The 17,002-nt window shown below is 41.2% G+C and overlaps 1 protein-coding gene across 1 annotated transcript in view; it reads left to right on the top strand.

Moving 5' to 3' along the window:
• Nucleotides 1-17,002, top strand: part of phkb.L (phosphorylase kinase, beta L homeolog) — a 205,584-nt gene that overhangs the window by 148,121 nt on the left and 40,461 nt on the right. The window contains 4 exon segments of the mRNA XM_041590233.1: nucleotides 7,550-7,633; nucleotides 8,643-8,747; nucleotides 11,830-11,912; nucleotides 12,013-12,103. Of these exon segments, the coding sequence (XP_041446167.1) occupies nucleotides 7,550-7,633; nucleotides 8,643-8,747; nucleotides 11,830-11,912; nucleotides 12,013-12,103 (363 nt within the window).

Genomic DNA, 17,002 nt, shown 5'->3' with positions numbered 1-17,002 from the left:
CGTGCATAGTACATTAACAATTGAAGCAATATTCTGTCGGAACCCTTGTCAACAAATCCCTTCGTCAAACCCAAGAGCGCCAGTGCTGGGTCCAGAGGTAACTCGAGGACCATTATTTTAGATATAAAGGCGGTTAATTGTGTCCAGTAGGTCACTAGTTTGGGGCAAGCCCATATCATATGTAGCCAAGTCCCCGGGTGGCCACACCCTCGAGTACAATTGGCGTCTCTGGTGGGAGTAATGTGGTGGAGGCGCTCAGGAGTTAAGTAGGAGCGATGTAGGAATTTCACCTGAATCAGCTTGTCTCTGCTGGCAATCAAGGGTTGAGTCAGTAACCGGAGAATTTCCGACCACTTATCGGGATCTAAGTCCACTATGTCTAAAAGCCATTTGTCATAAGTGCGGAGCTGCTGTCTGTCTTGCCATGATTGAATGGTTTGGTAGATAGTGGAGAGAGGTTTGGGTACATCCTGCAGTTGTAGTTTGGTTTCCAATTCGGAAGCTTGGATAAGTGTCAGAGGACCAACGAGTTGCTTTTTTGCTGCATGATGGAGTAGGCAGCTCCGAAAATATGCCGCCTGGGTAACTGGAAACGAGGTTTGCAGTTGGTCTCTACTGAGGAATTGGTCCTGGGGGAACAAATCTTTCACAAATCTCAGGCCGGCTGTTGCCCAAATATGATAGTCGGGGATGTCCAGCATAAGAGGGAGATTCACATTGCGCCATAGTGGAGCATGAGGGGAGTACACAGTCAGGCCCTTGGGGGTGAAAATAGATTGTGTGACTTTCCAGGCTGTGATAGTGGTGATCATGGACCTGGTGACCATTGGGTGTGCCTCCCTTCCCCTGTATACCAAGAGCCGCAGGGCCTCCCTTGACCCCAAAACGGCAGCTTCCAGGGTCACTGCCGAGTTCGAGCAGTCTGACTCAAACCACCATCTACTTGTCACCAGAATTGCCGCCAAGTAATAGTGGTATAGGTTGGGCAATGCCAGGCCACCTGCCTGAGTTGAGCGTTGTAAAGTGGAGAAGCTTATCCTCGGGTTTTTGTTGTCCCAAATGAAAGAGCGGAGTTGTGAGTCCACATGAGAAAAAAAACATTTAGGCAAGCAGATCGGTGTATTTCTGAAAACATACAAAAATTTAGGGAGAAATTTCATTTTGACCAGGTTGAGTCTGCCATACAGCGAAAGAGGAAGCGAAGCCCAAAGTGAAAATTTAGTTTTCATGTCAGTGAGGATGGGGTCAATATTGAGTTTCCTATACTGAGTGACATCTCGTGTAACCTGGATCCCAAGATATGTGAATTTGTCCACCCATTGGAGTGGGGAGTCGGGGGGTAGGTGGTTTTTGGCCTCAACATCTATCGCGAATAGGGTGGATTTTCCCCAGTTCACTTTCAAGCCCGAGAACTTACCGTTCTCATCAATAACACTAAGGAGATTGGTCAAGGAGCGGTTGGGGCTGTCTAGGAATAGAAGTAAATCGTCTGCGTAAAGGGCAATTTTTTCCACTAGGTTACCCCTAATTAAACCGCCAATGTCCGGCTTATTTCTGATTATCTCGGCCAAGGGTTCCATAGCTAGGCAAAACAGGAAGGGTGAAAGCGGGCAGCCTTGCCTGGTGCCCCTCTGTAGTGCAAAGGTGGGGGATAGCATATTATTCGCTCTAATTTGGGCCGTGGGAGAATTATACAGTGCCTGAAGCCAGCAGAGGTACCGGGGACCAAAGCCGAAGCGCTTTAGGGTCTGCCAGAGGAAGGGCCATTCGACCGAGTCGAAGGCCTTCTCCGCATCCAGAGCCGCTATCGCCCGAGTACCCATGTTATCATGTTGCAGTTGGAGGTGAGTAAAGAGCCTCCTGATGTTCACATCAGTAGCTCTAGTGGGTATGAACCCAGTCTGATCAGAGTGTACTAGATCTTTCATAAAAGGCTTGAGCCTGTTCGCCAGGATCTTAGCTAGCAATTTGGCGTCAAAATTTATAAGGGATATCGGGCGATAAGCGGAGCACTGAAGTGCGTCCTTCCCTTTTTTGGGTATTAAGGATATGAAGGCCTGCGACATGGACAGAGGTGTGGTACCCCTGCTGGCTATTTCGTTCATTAGACCAGTTAGGTGGGGTCCCAGCAATTGTAAGTGGTGTTTGTAGAACTCGGCTGGGAGCCCGTCTGGGCCCGGGGCCTTGCCTGTGGGGGAAGCTTTCACTGCCTCTTCCACCTCCTCAAGTGTTATGGGCGCTTCCAAGAGTATCTGGCTGTTGTCAGAGAGGTATGGCAGCTGAGCGGCTCCCAAATATGTGAGAATGTCCTCATCAGTTTGCACTGATTTGGCAGAATATAAATCCTGGTAAAACTGTTTGAAGGCATCCAAGACACGGCGGGGGTGCGTGACCAGGGTGTCAGTGGCATCTCTGATAAGGGGGATCGTGGCCGTGGGTCTGTCTTCCCTGGCTAACATTGCTAGGAGTTTCCCCGCCTTGTCCCCAGACTCAAAAATCGTGTATTGCTGTCTGAGTATGTGTGCCTGTGCACGTTCTATGGAGGCTAATGAAAGGAGACGGGCTGCCTGGAGCCACTCGTTCCTCATCTCGTCCGTGGGGTCCCCTAGGTAAGCCTGTTCTTTTTCGGCGGTCTCTGCCTCTAGTGAATCAATCTTTTGAGCAAGAGATTGTTTGGCCTTGCTAATCCCCGAAATATAGGCTCCCCGTGTTGTGGCCTTGAAGGCATCCCATACAGTGAAAAGATCTGCTGTGTGGGGGTTTATTTGCCAGTAGTGAGAGACTGCGGGGTGTACTATGGCTTCCACTGTTGTGTGTCCCACCCAGTGAGGGGGAAGCCTCCATATCCTATCGGGCGGATCAGGGTGCAATCTAAGTGTTAGCGTAAGCGGGGCATGGTCCGATATGCCTCTCGGCAGGTATTCTATCTCTTGTATGAGCGGCAAGGACTCAGGTAGGGCAAAGACCAAATCAATGCGGGAGTGGGTTTTATGAGAGGCCGAGTAACATGAAAACTCTCTTTTTAGGGGGTGTTTCCACCTCCAAAGCTCCGTGAGGCTGTTAGTGCAGGCCCAGGTGCCCAAGGGAAGCTTGCTATAGTGAGTACCCGTCAGTGTATCGGTTGCCGGTTGCAGCACCGCATTGAAGTCCCCAAAGAGCAGAGTTGGAGCAGGGGTGAAACTCGCTAAGGAAGTAGTGATTAGTGTCAGTAGCTGGTCATCAGCTGCAGGGGGAAGATAAATGGAGGCTAACGTAAGGAGGAGCCCATTAATCTGTGCTTGCACTATGACATAGCGTCCGTTGGGGTCCTGTTTGACTTGCCTTACCTGGAAGTTAAGTTTTTTGTGCACTAGGATAGCCACCCCCCTTGAGTAGGACGAGTATGTGGACTGAAAGGTTCTGCCTACCCATGCCCGTTTTAGTGCCAAAATTTTCTGCCCAGTTAAGTGGGTCTCCTGCAAGAGGAGTACGTCAGGTTTATACCTCTTGACAAAATCAAAAACAAGGGTACGTTTCAATTTGTCACCTAACCCCCTAACGTTCCAGCTAATGATCCGTAGGTCCGCCATGTGTGTGATGAATATATGGTTGGAGCCGCACAGTGCCATTCCCCTGCCTGGAGTTCGGTCCCCCCCTCAAGAGAGCATAGAAAGAAGAGAATTGAAAAAGAAAGGGAAAAGAGTAGAAGAAGAAACATGTAGTGACAGTGATAGACATTTCAAAGCACATAAAATATTACAGGTACACGTATCGAAACAGTCGAGATTATCCCGTGTCCTGTGAGTCCCAATGTTCTTGGCTGCTACCAAGAATCCCCCCACCCTGACCCTTCTGGAACACGAAGAGTCCCGATACCCTAAACTGACTGCCTAAGCGGGAGGCACCCCGTAACTATCTGGAAAGGTAGTTCGTAACTTAATAACAGTGAACGGCTAGAGCCAAATAAGCAATTTTACCCTTCTGGAAAGAAGTGTCGTAGGCGCTTGGATTGCCTGGCGAGGGCCGCCCAGGCCGATGCCTGCATCCAGGGACTTTGCCGTGCCCCACCATGATAACTGTCTCAGCGCTTGTCAAGCCACAGCCCCACTTCTTCAGGGTCTGTGAAAAATCGGACCTGCTGGCCATCAACGACCCGGAGCCTGCTAGGGTACAGCATACCGTATTTGATGCCTTTGTCACGGAGCCGCTTCTTGACATCCTGGAACGTGCGGCGTTGCCGTTGGACTTCTGCAGAGAAGTCGGGATAAAATTGTAGAGTAGCGTTGAGGTATTTAACTTCCCCTTTCTTCCGCGCTGCCAGCAGGATGGCGTCTCTGTCGCGGTAATTCAGTAGACGGAGGATGAAAGGCCTAGGTGGAGCCCCTGGAACTTGCCTCGTTGGGATCCTATGGGCCCGTTCCACCGTGTAGGCCGTAGACAGGGCAAGCGGTGCCAGGAGGTCTTTAATCAGTTGTTCAATAAAGTCAGCCGGGCTTAGGCCTTCGGAGCCTTCTGGCAGGCCTATGATGCGCACGTTGTTGCGACGCGTTCTGTTTTCAGCGTCCTCTGCTCTCTGCGATAAAAGCTTGACTTGGCGCTGCAGCTCCGCTATAGCCGGCTGTTGTTGGCGCAGCGTGTCCTCCGCCTCGCTGATGCGATGTTCCGTCTCCGTCACCCGGCCGCGAATTTTCGCCAAGTCGGCCCGGAACAGAGCGATCTCCGTTTGGATCTCAACACGCAGATCATCCATCTTGGCCGATATCGCTGTCTGGGACTCTTTAATGGCCCCCAGCAGCATGCTGGATTCAGGGGAGATATCGGCCGGCCGTTCCGGGTCAGTGCCGGAGGGATCAGACATACCTGTGCGCGTGTCTGTGCTGGTGCAGGCCGCGGGCCTCGACAAGATGGCGTCGCCCTCGCCCCGGCGGTGTTGTTTAGGGGCAGTATGGAGGGACCTTGAGCGTCGGTTGCGGCTGCGGGCACTCATATGACTGTCCTGATAGTATCCCCCAGGGTCTGGAGGGTGAGATGCAGCTCTAGGATGTGGCAGGGTATGCAATCAGGATGGGTTCCACACAGAGCTCTAGCCGAACACGTCTTCCCGCTCGCCCTACATAGCCACGCCCCCCGAATTCAACATACTTTAGTGTATTTCATTATACTATCAGTGATGTTGTTTGTTCTTATAATGGTTTTCATTGTATATAAATATAAATTTGTGACCTACACTAGCCATTGTTGATCGATCTGTTGTTAGGGAAAGTGAAAGGAAAATCAGCACAAGTTGTTTGGCCATATATTGACCAATCATTTTATATTTTTAGGGTACGTCTAACTAAACTGTTTCATCATTGGTCCTTATGACACCTCCCAGTTAGAAATGTGTGTGCTCAGTCTTTAGCACGATCATACTAGTGTTGATTATCCATAACGGAAAAGTAGTTCAATAGATATCCATCATGTGTGCATGTATCGGGTCTTTAGCTTACCCGGCATTTCTGAGGCTCCATTTCCACTTTTCAGTTCTAACTCGAAGAGCATGCATCAATGCATTTATGTCATCGATAAATGAATTGCAGAATTCCAATGCTATTGGCTTATTTGGTGGAGATACTGAAGGTCATTATATTAAGGAAGTAGTGCAATACTAATTTAAAGACTCACAAAGTACACTGTGTAACCTGGGTGCACATGTCCCAGATATTCAGCATGAGGAGGCTACCAGCTTTTCAGCAGGTGCTTGCTAGATATCCACAAATTACGCTGCTTGTGCAATATACAGTATACTCTGATAACAATAAACTTACTATTCTTTTTTCTAGCCTCTTCATGGGTGAGTAAACACTTGCTTGTATACGGTAAAATCCTGAAAGTCAGCCCAATGTGCCCAGATTACAGGCAGCATGGGTGGAACTGTGGTTAGTTGTTCTGGGGTCTTCCAGCAGGAACAATGTCTGCCAGAACAAAACCTGATTCATTCCCTCTCTGCAATATTGGCACAATTCCACCCTTTTTCACATATAACAGCTAAAACTCTAATCCATGCTCTTATCCTATCCAGACAATTGCATTCTCCTTCTAACCGGCTTCCAGACTTCCACCTCTATCCCCCACAATCAATCTTGAACTCTGTAGCACTTTATAAATAAACATATATGTGCATACATGCATATTAGTTTGTATTGTCTCCTGTACTTGCATGGGTTTCGACAAGGTGCTACATTTCCTTCCACACTCCAAAATCCTACCTGTTAATTAGCCCCTGATAAAAGTGACCATAGTGTGCGTGTGTGTGTGTGTGTGTGTGTGTGTGTGTGTGTGTGTGAATGGTCTGCAAAGCAATGCAGAATAAGTTGGCACTTTCTAAATAAACAATAATGTTAATTGCGTTGCACATGCCACATATGTGCAGGTACATAATTTGTTTATAGACAAAATAACCTTATTAAAGAGGCAGCTGGTGGCCAGAATACATGCCTTCTATGCCATTCATCACAAGCAAAAAAGCATTTGCCTTAAAACAGCTAACTACATTCTGAAAATATTTGTAACAGTTGCCATTTTTGAACTGAAAACCTTACTCTTGTTCTTTGAAATAACAAAACAGGTGAGTTTGCAAAAGGCCTTACCTAAAAAATATATACCATCTGGAATAGATTTGCTGATGCCAATATTTTTGTTTATAACTGGAGTTCTCATGCATTTCAGCAGTGTTAATAACCAGGTTGCTACATGTCTACAATATCTTCTTTGTGATCTGAACGGACTGTCTTGATATGATTGGCAGGAATGCATGCCATTCTCACAGGTACCATCCAGACCAGCTTATAGCAGCTATTTTTATTTAAAGCTAAGAGCATTGGATAAAACAGAAACATGCCCATATAAGCCCTCCTTCTCTACTGAGCTACTGTGTGCAAAAAGTTAGCTTTAAAGGAGTGGAAGCATCTTAATTATATTTTTCTCCTCTTGCATTTGCTCTTCAAGAATCAAACAATCTAGGGTAATTGTAAATTAAAATATATAACATTGAAACTTATCTGAATTTTATAAACTAACTCCATAAATTGGAGTAATGGTCTTACCTGAAATTAAAATGTTTTGTACACATGAATACATAATATTCACAGCCATCTCAGAAAACAATTTTAAGAAAGCCTGATATACACACGCACAGACACATACTAGTATAACCAGGGGTGGAGTAGAATTAGGTGGTTTTGGCACCAAATACAAGTACATTGTGCAGACTAACAATTTGCACTGTGTTTTGAAATCAGTTGGTCATTTGTGAAAATAGAAAAATGATTTGTAGTCAACTGGGCAAAGTTCACCTTCCTGGGAGATGAAATTCAGCCACATGGGTAGAGTCACAAATTTGCTTGAAAAGATTTATACAATGCTGCTACTTCCTTCTGCATTAAGTGAATGTAATCTTAAAGGGGCCTTTGATTAAACAACTTTATAAGGAACTTTGGGTGCTTTAGCAAATAATATTAATTGTTTTATGCATACTCGTTTTTTTTTTTTCCCAGCATACTGTATTCATAATTTCATTTATATGTTTTAGGCTTATCTTCATTTAGGAGTAAATAATAAGATGGGACTCTCTGGAAGGCCTGACAGGCCAATTGGGTGCCTTGGCACATCAAAAGTAAGAGAATCACAATTCCTTTAGATAATCTGAATTTTAATCTGCAGAAATACCTCATTTATAGTGTATTCGCAGTATAGTGAAGTGGTCAAAAGATCGTGTTGGGGAAATAGTTGTATTAACTTCTGCAGAGCCCTAATGTGGACAATATTGTCTAGGAAAATCAGATCTGCCGATTTGCTTAAATTCAGTCTTGAGGTGACTCTTGTTTTCAATTTGTACATGTATAACATCTCATGCTCTGATATTTTCAAAAGTAAAAATGACTTCTGTGCCAAGTCTACTCATTTACTTAAATACTAAAAAATTACTTTGTTATTAGTTAGAACTCTGTCTGTTAATTAACTCATGTGACCTAACATGTATGGTATGTTTGTGTGCTCCGAGACTGCTAGGATCCCAGGGGGCGGCCCTTATTTTTTAAAATGGCAGTTTTATATTTATGATTACCCGTGGCACATAATATTGGAAAAGAATATTATTATGAAAATGGTTTATTTAAATGAAACAGGGTTTTACATATGAGCTGTTTTATGCAATATGTTTTTATAGAGACCTACATTGTTTGTGGGGGGGTATAGTTTTCCTTTAAGGTAAACAATCCCTTATAAAAAGGTCAGCCTGAGATTTTACTTGTATCAGTCAGATATTCAATACATTCCTGCACAAAACACAAGGCATTAGTCATGGATATTTAATGCAAATTGACGGATATATTTAAGAAAGAATACCTTTAACATCTGCATTGTTAGCTGTAATTGATCTACAAACCTGATCACCACTGCACTATAAAAGCTGTAAAAAAAATGCCTTGCTTGGTCTCTGCATCCTGCAAACATATAGATTAACATCCATATTCATTGGCCTCTTCTTTTTAAGAAGAAGATGTCACCTGTGTGGGGGTTTATGCGCATGTTATGCACAAGAGAATTTTCTGTTGTTAGTGCTAGCAGATCTAAAAGCTGCCGTTGGCTTCCAATGTAAAACCAATCTATATTTCTTTCCACAGATTTATCGTATTCTTGGGAAGACGGTAGTTTCTTACCCTATTGTCTTTGATTTAAGTGACTTTTACATGTCGCAGGATGTAATGCTGCTGATCGATGACATACAGGTAAATCAGCACTAACAGTTTATATAGCTTTGATTTTTGAATACAAAGCAAAAATGTGCGGTTCTAGAAAAAAATGCACTAGTGACTGGTAAGAAGGTTAAATAAATTGGAAGATCCTATAAGAATGAAAATTTTGGAATTCAGTCAGTCATTAAGGATTTAACCACCATGCCCTACCCCAGTTTAGTCAATTGAAAAAAAGATGTGTTTTAGAAATACTTGATCTATTGTGTTGATTTTCCTTAAACGTAAAATGAGAATTGTAATGAATTCTATGTGAAAAGTAAATGTGAAAGTAAATGTGGTATGTATTTTAGAAGTGTGTGTATGTTAGAGTCCTGCAGCAGGTCGGGTACCCGTGGGTTACCCGCAAAGACCTACGGTACCTTGCGGGTTGAGGGGAGAAGTTCTGGGTACAGGTAAAGATGCGGGTCGGCGGTTTGCGGGTCGCGGGTCGGGCCGCGGGTCTTTTCAGTAGCGATATTTACTCCTTTTTTCTGGTCACGGCTACTTTCAATGACGTCACTTCCGGTTTACAATGACAACACTTACTGTTTTACTCCTTTTTTTCTGATCATGTCTACTTCCGATGATGACGCTTCCGGTTAACAATGACATCACTTCCTGATTCTTGCGGGTCCGGGTTGCGGATAAGGTACTTGCGGGTAGGGTCGGGTAGCGGTTCCAAGCGGGTAAGAATGTGGGTCTGGGTTGCAGATTGCAGGTTGCGGGTACGGGTCGGGTACGGGTCCCAAAAAATCGACCCGCGCAGGACTCCAGTGTATGTACATGCATGTTATGCTAGCTGCTAGAATGAAGCATAGATATGCTTTGGAATGTCCACTTAGACTTCTGCCCATCTACAGCCACATCAATGAGACATACATTCAGTGTTGAATGCTGCTGACTGTTCTTTGAGTGGCAATAACTTTCCGTGAGAGATGCTGAATTCCTTGCCTGTATTGCTTGATGGCAGTTTGGCTAATAAATGCAAATGTCAGAATGTTACAAGTTTCTTGCACTGGGAAAAATAATTATTTATCATCACCTCTCTTTCGCAATCCTCTAGTAGATTAGCTTGGATACTCACAGTATATCATTGCCTTACCCATTTATTTATTTTTATATATTTTATATATTTATATATTTTCAAACCTTGACATTATCCTGAATAGGTGGTGCCATCATTGGTTGTGGCAACTCTGCTGCTATGCTTCAGAAGCTGAATGAGCTTGTTTTTTCTTTCTGGGTCAGAGCAATGACTCTTGGAGCTTTGTTGTTCCAGTACAAGTTAAATCGCACATTAAATAAATTAAATATGTATCTCCTTAAAGAATTCCACCTTAAAACCCCTTTGGAAGGCAAGTTAATCCTGAGTTAACATGGGGCTGTATAATTTAATTATAAATAAATGCTCAAGTCATTGAGACCACAATGCATTAAAATAAGCAATAACCACTCACAGTAAAAAAGATCAAATCTCTGCAAGACTTCATCTTTCTCCAGATAGTACAGTGGTTACTCTTATACTGGCTGGCTTTGCGCAGCTGCACTGGGAACCATGCTGAGATGATCAGCACTTAGGCATGGCATTCTGCTTATTTAATATATTGTCCCTATGCATCTATTCACTTTTGGGTTAGTGAAAGATTAAAAAGAATACTTCACCCTAAAGTTACTTTCAGTAAATGAGACAAAAATAAAATGTAATTTGTTCTCTTTAGTTTCATCTGTATAAAAAAATCCCTTTCCTGGTCACTGTGCAGCAGTATGGTTTATTTCCCCACTGTTGGCTACCTCTATAATTAAGCTTCATTAAGGTTTCTCTTTAATTAAATCTGACAATGTGTGGGAGAAATAATTAACAAAAACTTTCTAGTTTGATCATTTACACTTGGTTAATGCCCATGAGTTAAGGTTCATATCAACTTGCAGAGTGTATCATACTTACAATGCTGTGTATATGGCATAGGGGCCAATTATGTCTCAAAAGCATGACCATTTTCTGTATTATGGAGAGATAATCATTCCCCTTTATCTACTTAGAGAGATTTATTTTCTTACATTATTTCTGAGGCATTCTTATGTAACAGAATTAAAGGACCTTTTAAGGCAACAATGAAAAATCATGAAGGAAAGCTATGCCTTCAGAAAATATAGTTAACCAATAGATAATTTCTAGCATACTAAGTAACAGATTAAATATATTGCCAAATTGGCATATACATACAGGTATGGGACCTGTTATCCAGAATGCTCAGGACCAGGATATCCGGATCTGGGGTCTTCCATAATTTTCCTCTCCATACGTTAGAATTAAGTACAAGGTACTGTTCTATTATCACAGAGAAAAAGGAAATCATTTTTAAAATTTGAATTATTTGAGTCTATGGGAGATGGCTTTCCCGTAATTCTGAACTTTCTGGATAACCAGTCCCATACCTATATCAGTAAATATTGCCCTTATTTTTATATTTTAAATCACCATTGATACTCACATACTGATCACCTGACAGCTCTAACTAATGCAGTTCTTACTGTGAAAGAAATGTGTAGAAGCAAAACACATTCTTTATCCATTCTTTGGTTAATTTAACGTAGCATAAATTTGTGTCTTTCCTTTGTGTGGGAACATGGTGCTTCATATGAGCCAGATGAGATTTTTCCATGTGCGAGTATCCAATAGCAGTAAGGTATATTTTTATGAAAATGGTTTGTTTAGGTGAAGTACTGTTATACATATATGCTATATATTATAGAGACCTGCAATTTTCAGACGTATAGTTTCCCTATAAATATGGATTTTAAGCATAACCTCATCAACCATGTAGTCAATATGAAAACTTTTACTCTTCCTTCAAAAAACATCAAAGTATAATTAAGCGGTCTCTGTTTCTCTTACAATGGCTTTTGTAAAAAGCACATTGCACAATGCAATTGGAGAATACTGCCAGGTGATCCTGCATGCCTTACTTCTATGAGGAACCAATGGTAAAAGGCAGTTTTTACTAGAAGTGCATGGGTTCATGCCAGCCCTGTACTGCCTCTAGAATAAATGACATTGTTTGCTGTTCTTTTGTAGAATGCCTTACAGTTCATTAAGCAGTATTGGAAAATGAATGGACGTCCCTTGTTTCTGGTTCTCATTCGGGAAGATAACATCAGGTACAGTGTACTTTTTCTGTTTACAAAATTGTCATTGACATATCGAAAATAGCTGCTCTTAATCACAACTCCTTGTTTTTTCTTTTTAATCCCCCCTTAGGGGAAGTCGATTCAATCCAATTTTAGACATGTTGGCTTCTTTTAAGAATGGAAACGTGGCCGGCGTGAAGGTTCATGTGGACAGACTGCAGGTAAGTTACATTCTAACGATTCATTGGGGCAAATTTACTTACCTCCGAAGTTGCGCCAGCGTTGACTTTGCCGCTCTTCGCCAGGCGTAGATTTGCCAGGGCTGCACAAATTCACGAAGATCCAAAGTTGCGCACAAGTTACCGATCGTTGCACTAGTGATGTTACGATCAGCGGTTTGAAGTTATGCTGGCGCAATTTTCATACGGCGTGCAGTTAAAGTACAATGGCCGTTTATGCAGCAGCAAACACATTACATTACACAAGGCCAGGGAACCTTAATAAATGTTTTCTAATGCCCTACACATGTGCCCACAGTATAATTTAGGTGCCATATGTTATCAAATGCAGGGGGAAGGAGGGTCCGGCATTTTTGGAACCATCCCTATCTACTTTATTGCACTTCACCTGGTCTGAGGTGGTGAAGTAAAGTCTGTTGCAAGAGGTAACGTTCAAGAAAATCCACAACTTAGTGAATTAGCATAGTTACGTCCCTTCGCCAGGGCGCAACTGCCCCTGGCGAAAAGGTGCGAAGTAGCGCTAGAGTAGGTCCACTTCACTAGTGAATTTGCGCCTGCACCCGTTAGTAAATTGACGAGTGGCAAAATGACGTCACGCTGGAGAATTTTCGCTAGCGTTAGCCACTTCGCCCTTTAGTAAATTTGCCCCATTATGCCTTGAGTTTTCTCCTCTGTCAGGTGTCTTTCAAAAACCCAGGTCATACTTGCATGTTAAAAATGTGAGTAGCTGCTATAGACACATATTACTAACTATCAGCTTGTAGTTTTTCAGATTAAGTAAGATATTGACTTGCTGGTTTCTAAATTGGATTTCTTCTCTTAAGTTATTTAAATTACTTTAACATTATTCAGTCCATGCACAGCTCTTTAATAACCATTGAAGATCCCCCAGATATAGTAAGTGAGGTCTTTATATATATATATATATATCACAGTTTTGGTTATTTCTGAAATATATTACTATATGCTTATTTGATGTAGTTTTAACGTTGGAAGGAATATTGTATTATTATCTCTCTTGTATTAGTATTTGGAGTACCTGATACCCCCCTTTTTAATGGATCATTCCACAATGGTCTGAGCATTTCCTGATGCAGTCAACCCAGCATATCACGTCTGTGCCATAAATGGTACTGTTACCCTAGCATTGCATGGGGTGGTGATCCTAGCATTTCATAGCACAGAGTTCTCAGCATTTATGACTTTCAGCCCAGCAGTTGACAACACATAGTGGCTTCTTACATGGTACAGTTGCTTCATAACTCTTGCCCAGTGCTGCCTCTTCCCAACCTGCCAGTGGTCCACACTTTTACTAATAAAATGGTGGGAAATGACTATTTGAATTCCCCATTTACAGTAATATCATGGCTCTTATCCCAGACTGCTATCAAGCTATATAACTTCAAAGTGGAGGACAGAATGCCGACAATACAGGATTACTGCTAATGTGCAAATTTATTGCAATCCACACTCACACACACAATCCACACACATAGCTATCAAGCTATATGATTAGGTTGGCCACTGTCTTGGGCTTCATAAAGCCATGGGACATGGATAGCTGCCCCATTGTGCCTATTATAATCTGCCATTATTTATCTGCTGTTTAAACAAAGCCTGGCTCGCTGTTTTGTGCTCAGTGGAGACTCAGTTGAACTGTCCCAGGAAGCCCCACCATAAAAATTACAGGTAAAGCTAATGTTGTAACCAAGACATTTTTTATTTAAGTTTTTACCATATACAGAATAAAGCAGCAATTATCAAGATGACATAATGTATATGTAACCTACATGCAGCATGTCAAAATGACGACAAAACGTTCAGACAATGGAGTTACACTTGGACTTTATGATGCTGGATCAATAAAGGTTATGATGTTAAAAAAAAAAAGTGCAGACTAATTAATCTACAGCAAAACCCATTTTATGTTGTTCAAGGGACCTGAACATTTTTTTCTAGAATCAGGGAATGCATTATGTATAATATAAAGGTGGGACCACAAAAAGATGTAAAATGAAGGAAAACAGGGGTTTTGAGGTTTTACTGTATAAATAAACAGTTATTTTAAGAAATTATTTCTAGATGGTAGTGTGTGTTAGTTTTAGTTTTTAAAAATACCATATTGCAATTTCTAATCTCTGCATTGTGTTTCTTAGATGATGTCCTTGCATTATAATGCCAGGCTAGAGCTGGTAAAGGCATGGGAGATTGTGCATAGACTTTAGGAAAGGTTCTGTGTTATCACTCTCATTGCCTCACTTTTTCAATCTTGAAGAAAATTCCATGCTGGTTTCGGGTACAAGATAGAAAGTGTATAAAAACAGCAGATTACAGTTCAGTTGGAAACTCACAGATGTCTGTAACTATTTTAGAGTGAGTAGCTAACAAACAGCATTCATTTCATAGTTAAGGTGGTAGTGCATAAATAGAGTAAGCAATTAGCCACTAGACAAATTGACTAATCAAATTAATTGACTATTATATAATATGAGTTTAGGATATACAGTATTATCCAGAATTCCTGAGACCTGTGGTTTAAATAAACCCAGTAGGGTTGTTTAGGCAACGATATGGATTCATGCAGCTTAGTTAGGATGAAGTACAATGTACTGTTTTATTATAAGAGAAATAAAGATTTGATCGAAATAACCTTTACTGGAGATGGTTTCCCTGTAATTTGGAGCTTTCTGGATAACTGGTTTCCTGAACAGATCCCATACATGCAAACTGCTTGACTTCAATATAAGTCATAGGATTTTCTTTGCTGTCTTTCTTGCTGTTTCTCTGTTAATAACTGACAATATTTTCTGTATGATGGTTTAGACACAATCATTGCCATTTAAGCTGCATTACTTATTAATAGCACCTGTTAACTGGAGGAAAAGTGTTTTGTGTTACATTTTTTCCTCACACTTTCTTAAATGGGGAAAGGTGTTAAAATGTCTATTTGTTTCTTTATTTATACACTTCAGTAGAAAATCCCAGAAGGAGACAGATTTTCAGTTTTTCTTTTTCTGCAAAATGAGAAGCAAGTTGTTAAAGGGATACTGTAACTCATTTACTAACAGTGAACAGGTTGCAGTAAACTTTAACAACCACATACACACAATAAGGAGCCCTTGTACATAGCTTATTTTTACCTGATGAAATTCACTTCACAGTCTCAAGAGAATACTTTCTACAATAGAGCCTTAAGTGCAAATATCTTATAGATCAGCTGTACTGTGTTTGTTCTGCCTGTCTCTAAATGACACCAAAAATGCTACTTCTTTTGTTTTGTGCAAAAATCAGCATAATACCAGATTATTACTGAACTCAACAAGGGGTTCCACCATCCCCTATATAAAAACAATAAGTGCAGCATAATATCATGTTGTTCTCAAATCTTCTACATAAGTACATTTATGTTACAGGACTGGTACAGTATATCCCATATGTTGCCTTTATGTAAATGATTCACAAGATAAATATTTATATATGTTGCACATTTTGTTTATATATCATGCCCCCCCCCAAAAAAAACCCAGAATAAATGCAGATAGAAATAAGTACACTAAGGGGCCCATTTACTAAGGGTCGAAGTGAATTTTCGAATTCAAAAACTTTGAATTTCTAAGTAATTTTCGGGTACTTCGACCATCGAATAGGCCAGAATTCGATACGAATTGTAAAAACTTAGAATATTCGACCATTCGAAAATCGAAATACTGTCTCTTTAAAAAACCTCCACCTTAAACCTGCCGAATTGCTATGTTAGCATATGGGGACCTCCTAGAACCTATTTTAATTTTTAGAAGTCAAAGTATTTTTTTAAAAAATCGTTCAAATTGAACGATTTAATCGATTGATCGAGCGATTTTTTTAGTCGATCGGAAAAATACTTTGACTATCGAAGTATCAAATTCGATGGTCGAATTTTGAAGTTTTTTAACTTCGAAATTCGATCCTTAGTAAATGTGCCCCTAAAACATTGGCTAAAATGTGCATAGACACCTTTTCTACACGAGATTAAGACCCTGAGGTCTATGCTGACAAGTTATCATATTTTCATTTCCCCCCCTATGATGTGGACATGGGAAAAATAAGAAGTGTAAAACAGGACCCAAAGTGATAGAAAAATGAGTAAATTAATAGGAAAATGAATAGGAGTCCTAATGACTGGTAAGGAATGCCTACCATTGTGTACTCCAAAGGCATTCGGGAATATGAAGCAAAGATAAAAATGGCTAATATTTTCACAGTGAAATCCATGGGAAAATTAAATATTTTAGTGTCTTTAAACAACATAATTAAATCAGCCAACAATAAAGCATACGGTGGGGGTGAAGAGGGGAGGAGAAAAAGTAACGCACGAGGAATGGGAACTAAAGATAGAGCAGTGAGAGAAATTTCCCCATAGACTTCAGTGGAGCTTTCACTAGATAAACCACGAGATGCACTTTTCTGATATTGAATTTGAGCCAATGTGAGGATTAAATGGCTGAAAGGTAAATTTAAGAAGCAGTAGAATATGATAAATTGAAAAGAATAATAGGAAAAGGTATTAGGAGAAACTATAAGCTGAAGGTATAAGTGGACATATTTTCTAAAGGAGAACTTGAATACAAAAATGAAAGCTGTTTCACTCTCTTGTGATAAACTGTCCTTTCACCCTTTCGTCCATATGCCCCAAGGTAAGAGCAGAAGAATAAAGACACAGACAACAGAAGATCAAATTTAAAAAACTGAGGAGAGTGAGAAAACCACAGGTTATGAAAAGTAACAGATAAAAATAACCTAAGAAATAAACTAATAGCAACTAATAGAGTCCCATTATATTAATGTGGCCGTAGCAGTGCTAGTATAGTACGTAACACTAAATGGATTTTCAGCAGAAAAACA

The sequence above is a fragment of the Xenopus laevis genome, chromosome 4L (assembly GCF_017654675.1).
Source record: "Xenopus laevis strain J_2021 chromosome 4L, Xenopus_laevis_v10.1, whole genome shotgun sequence".
NCBI lineage: Eukaryota > Metazoa > Chordata > Amphibia > Anura > Pipidae > Xenopus > Xenopus laevis.
The sequence above is the reverse complement of the archived record's forward strand: the minus strand, read 5'-3'. Positions and strand labels throughout refer to the sequence as shown.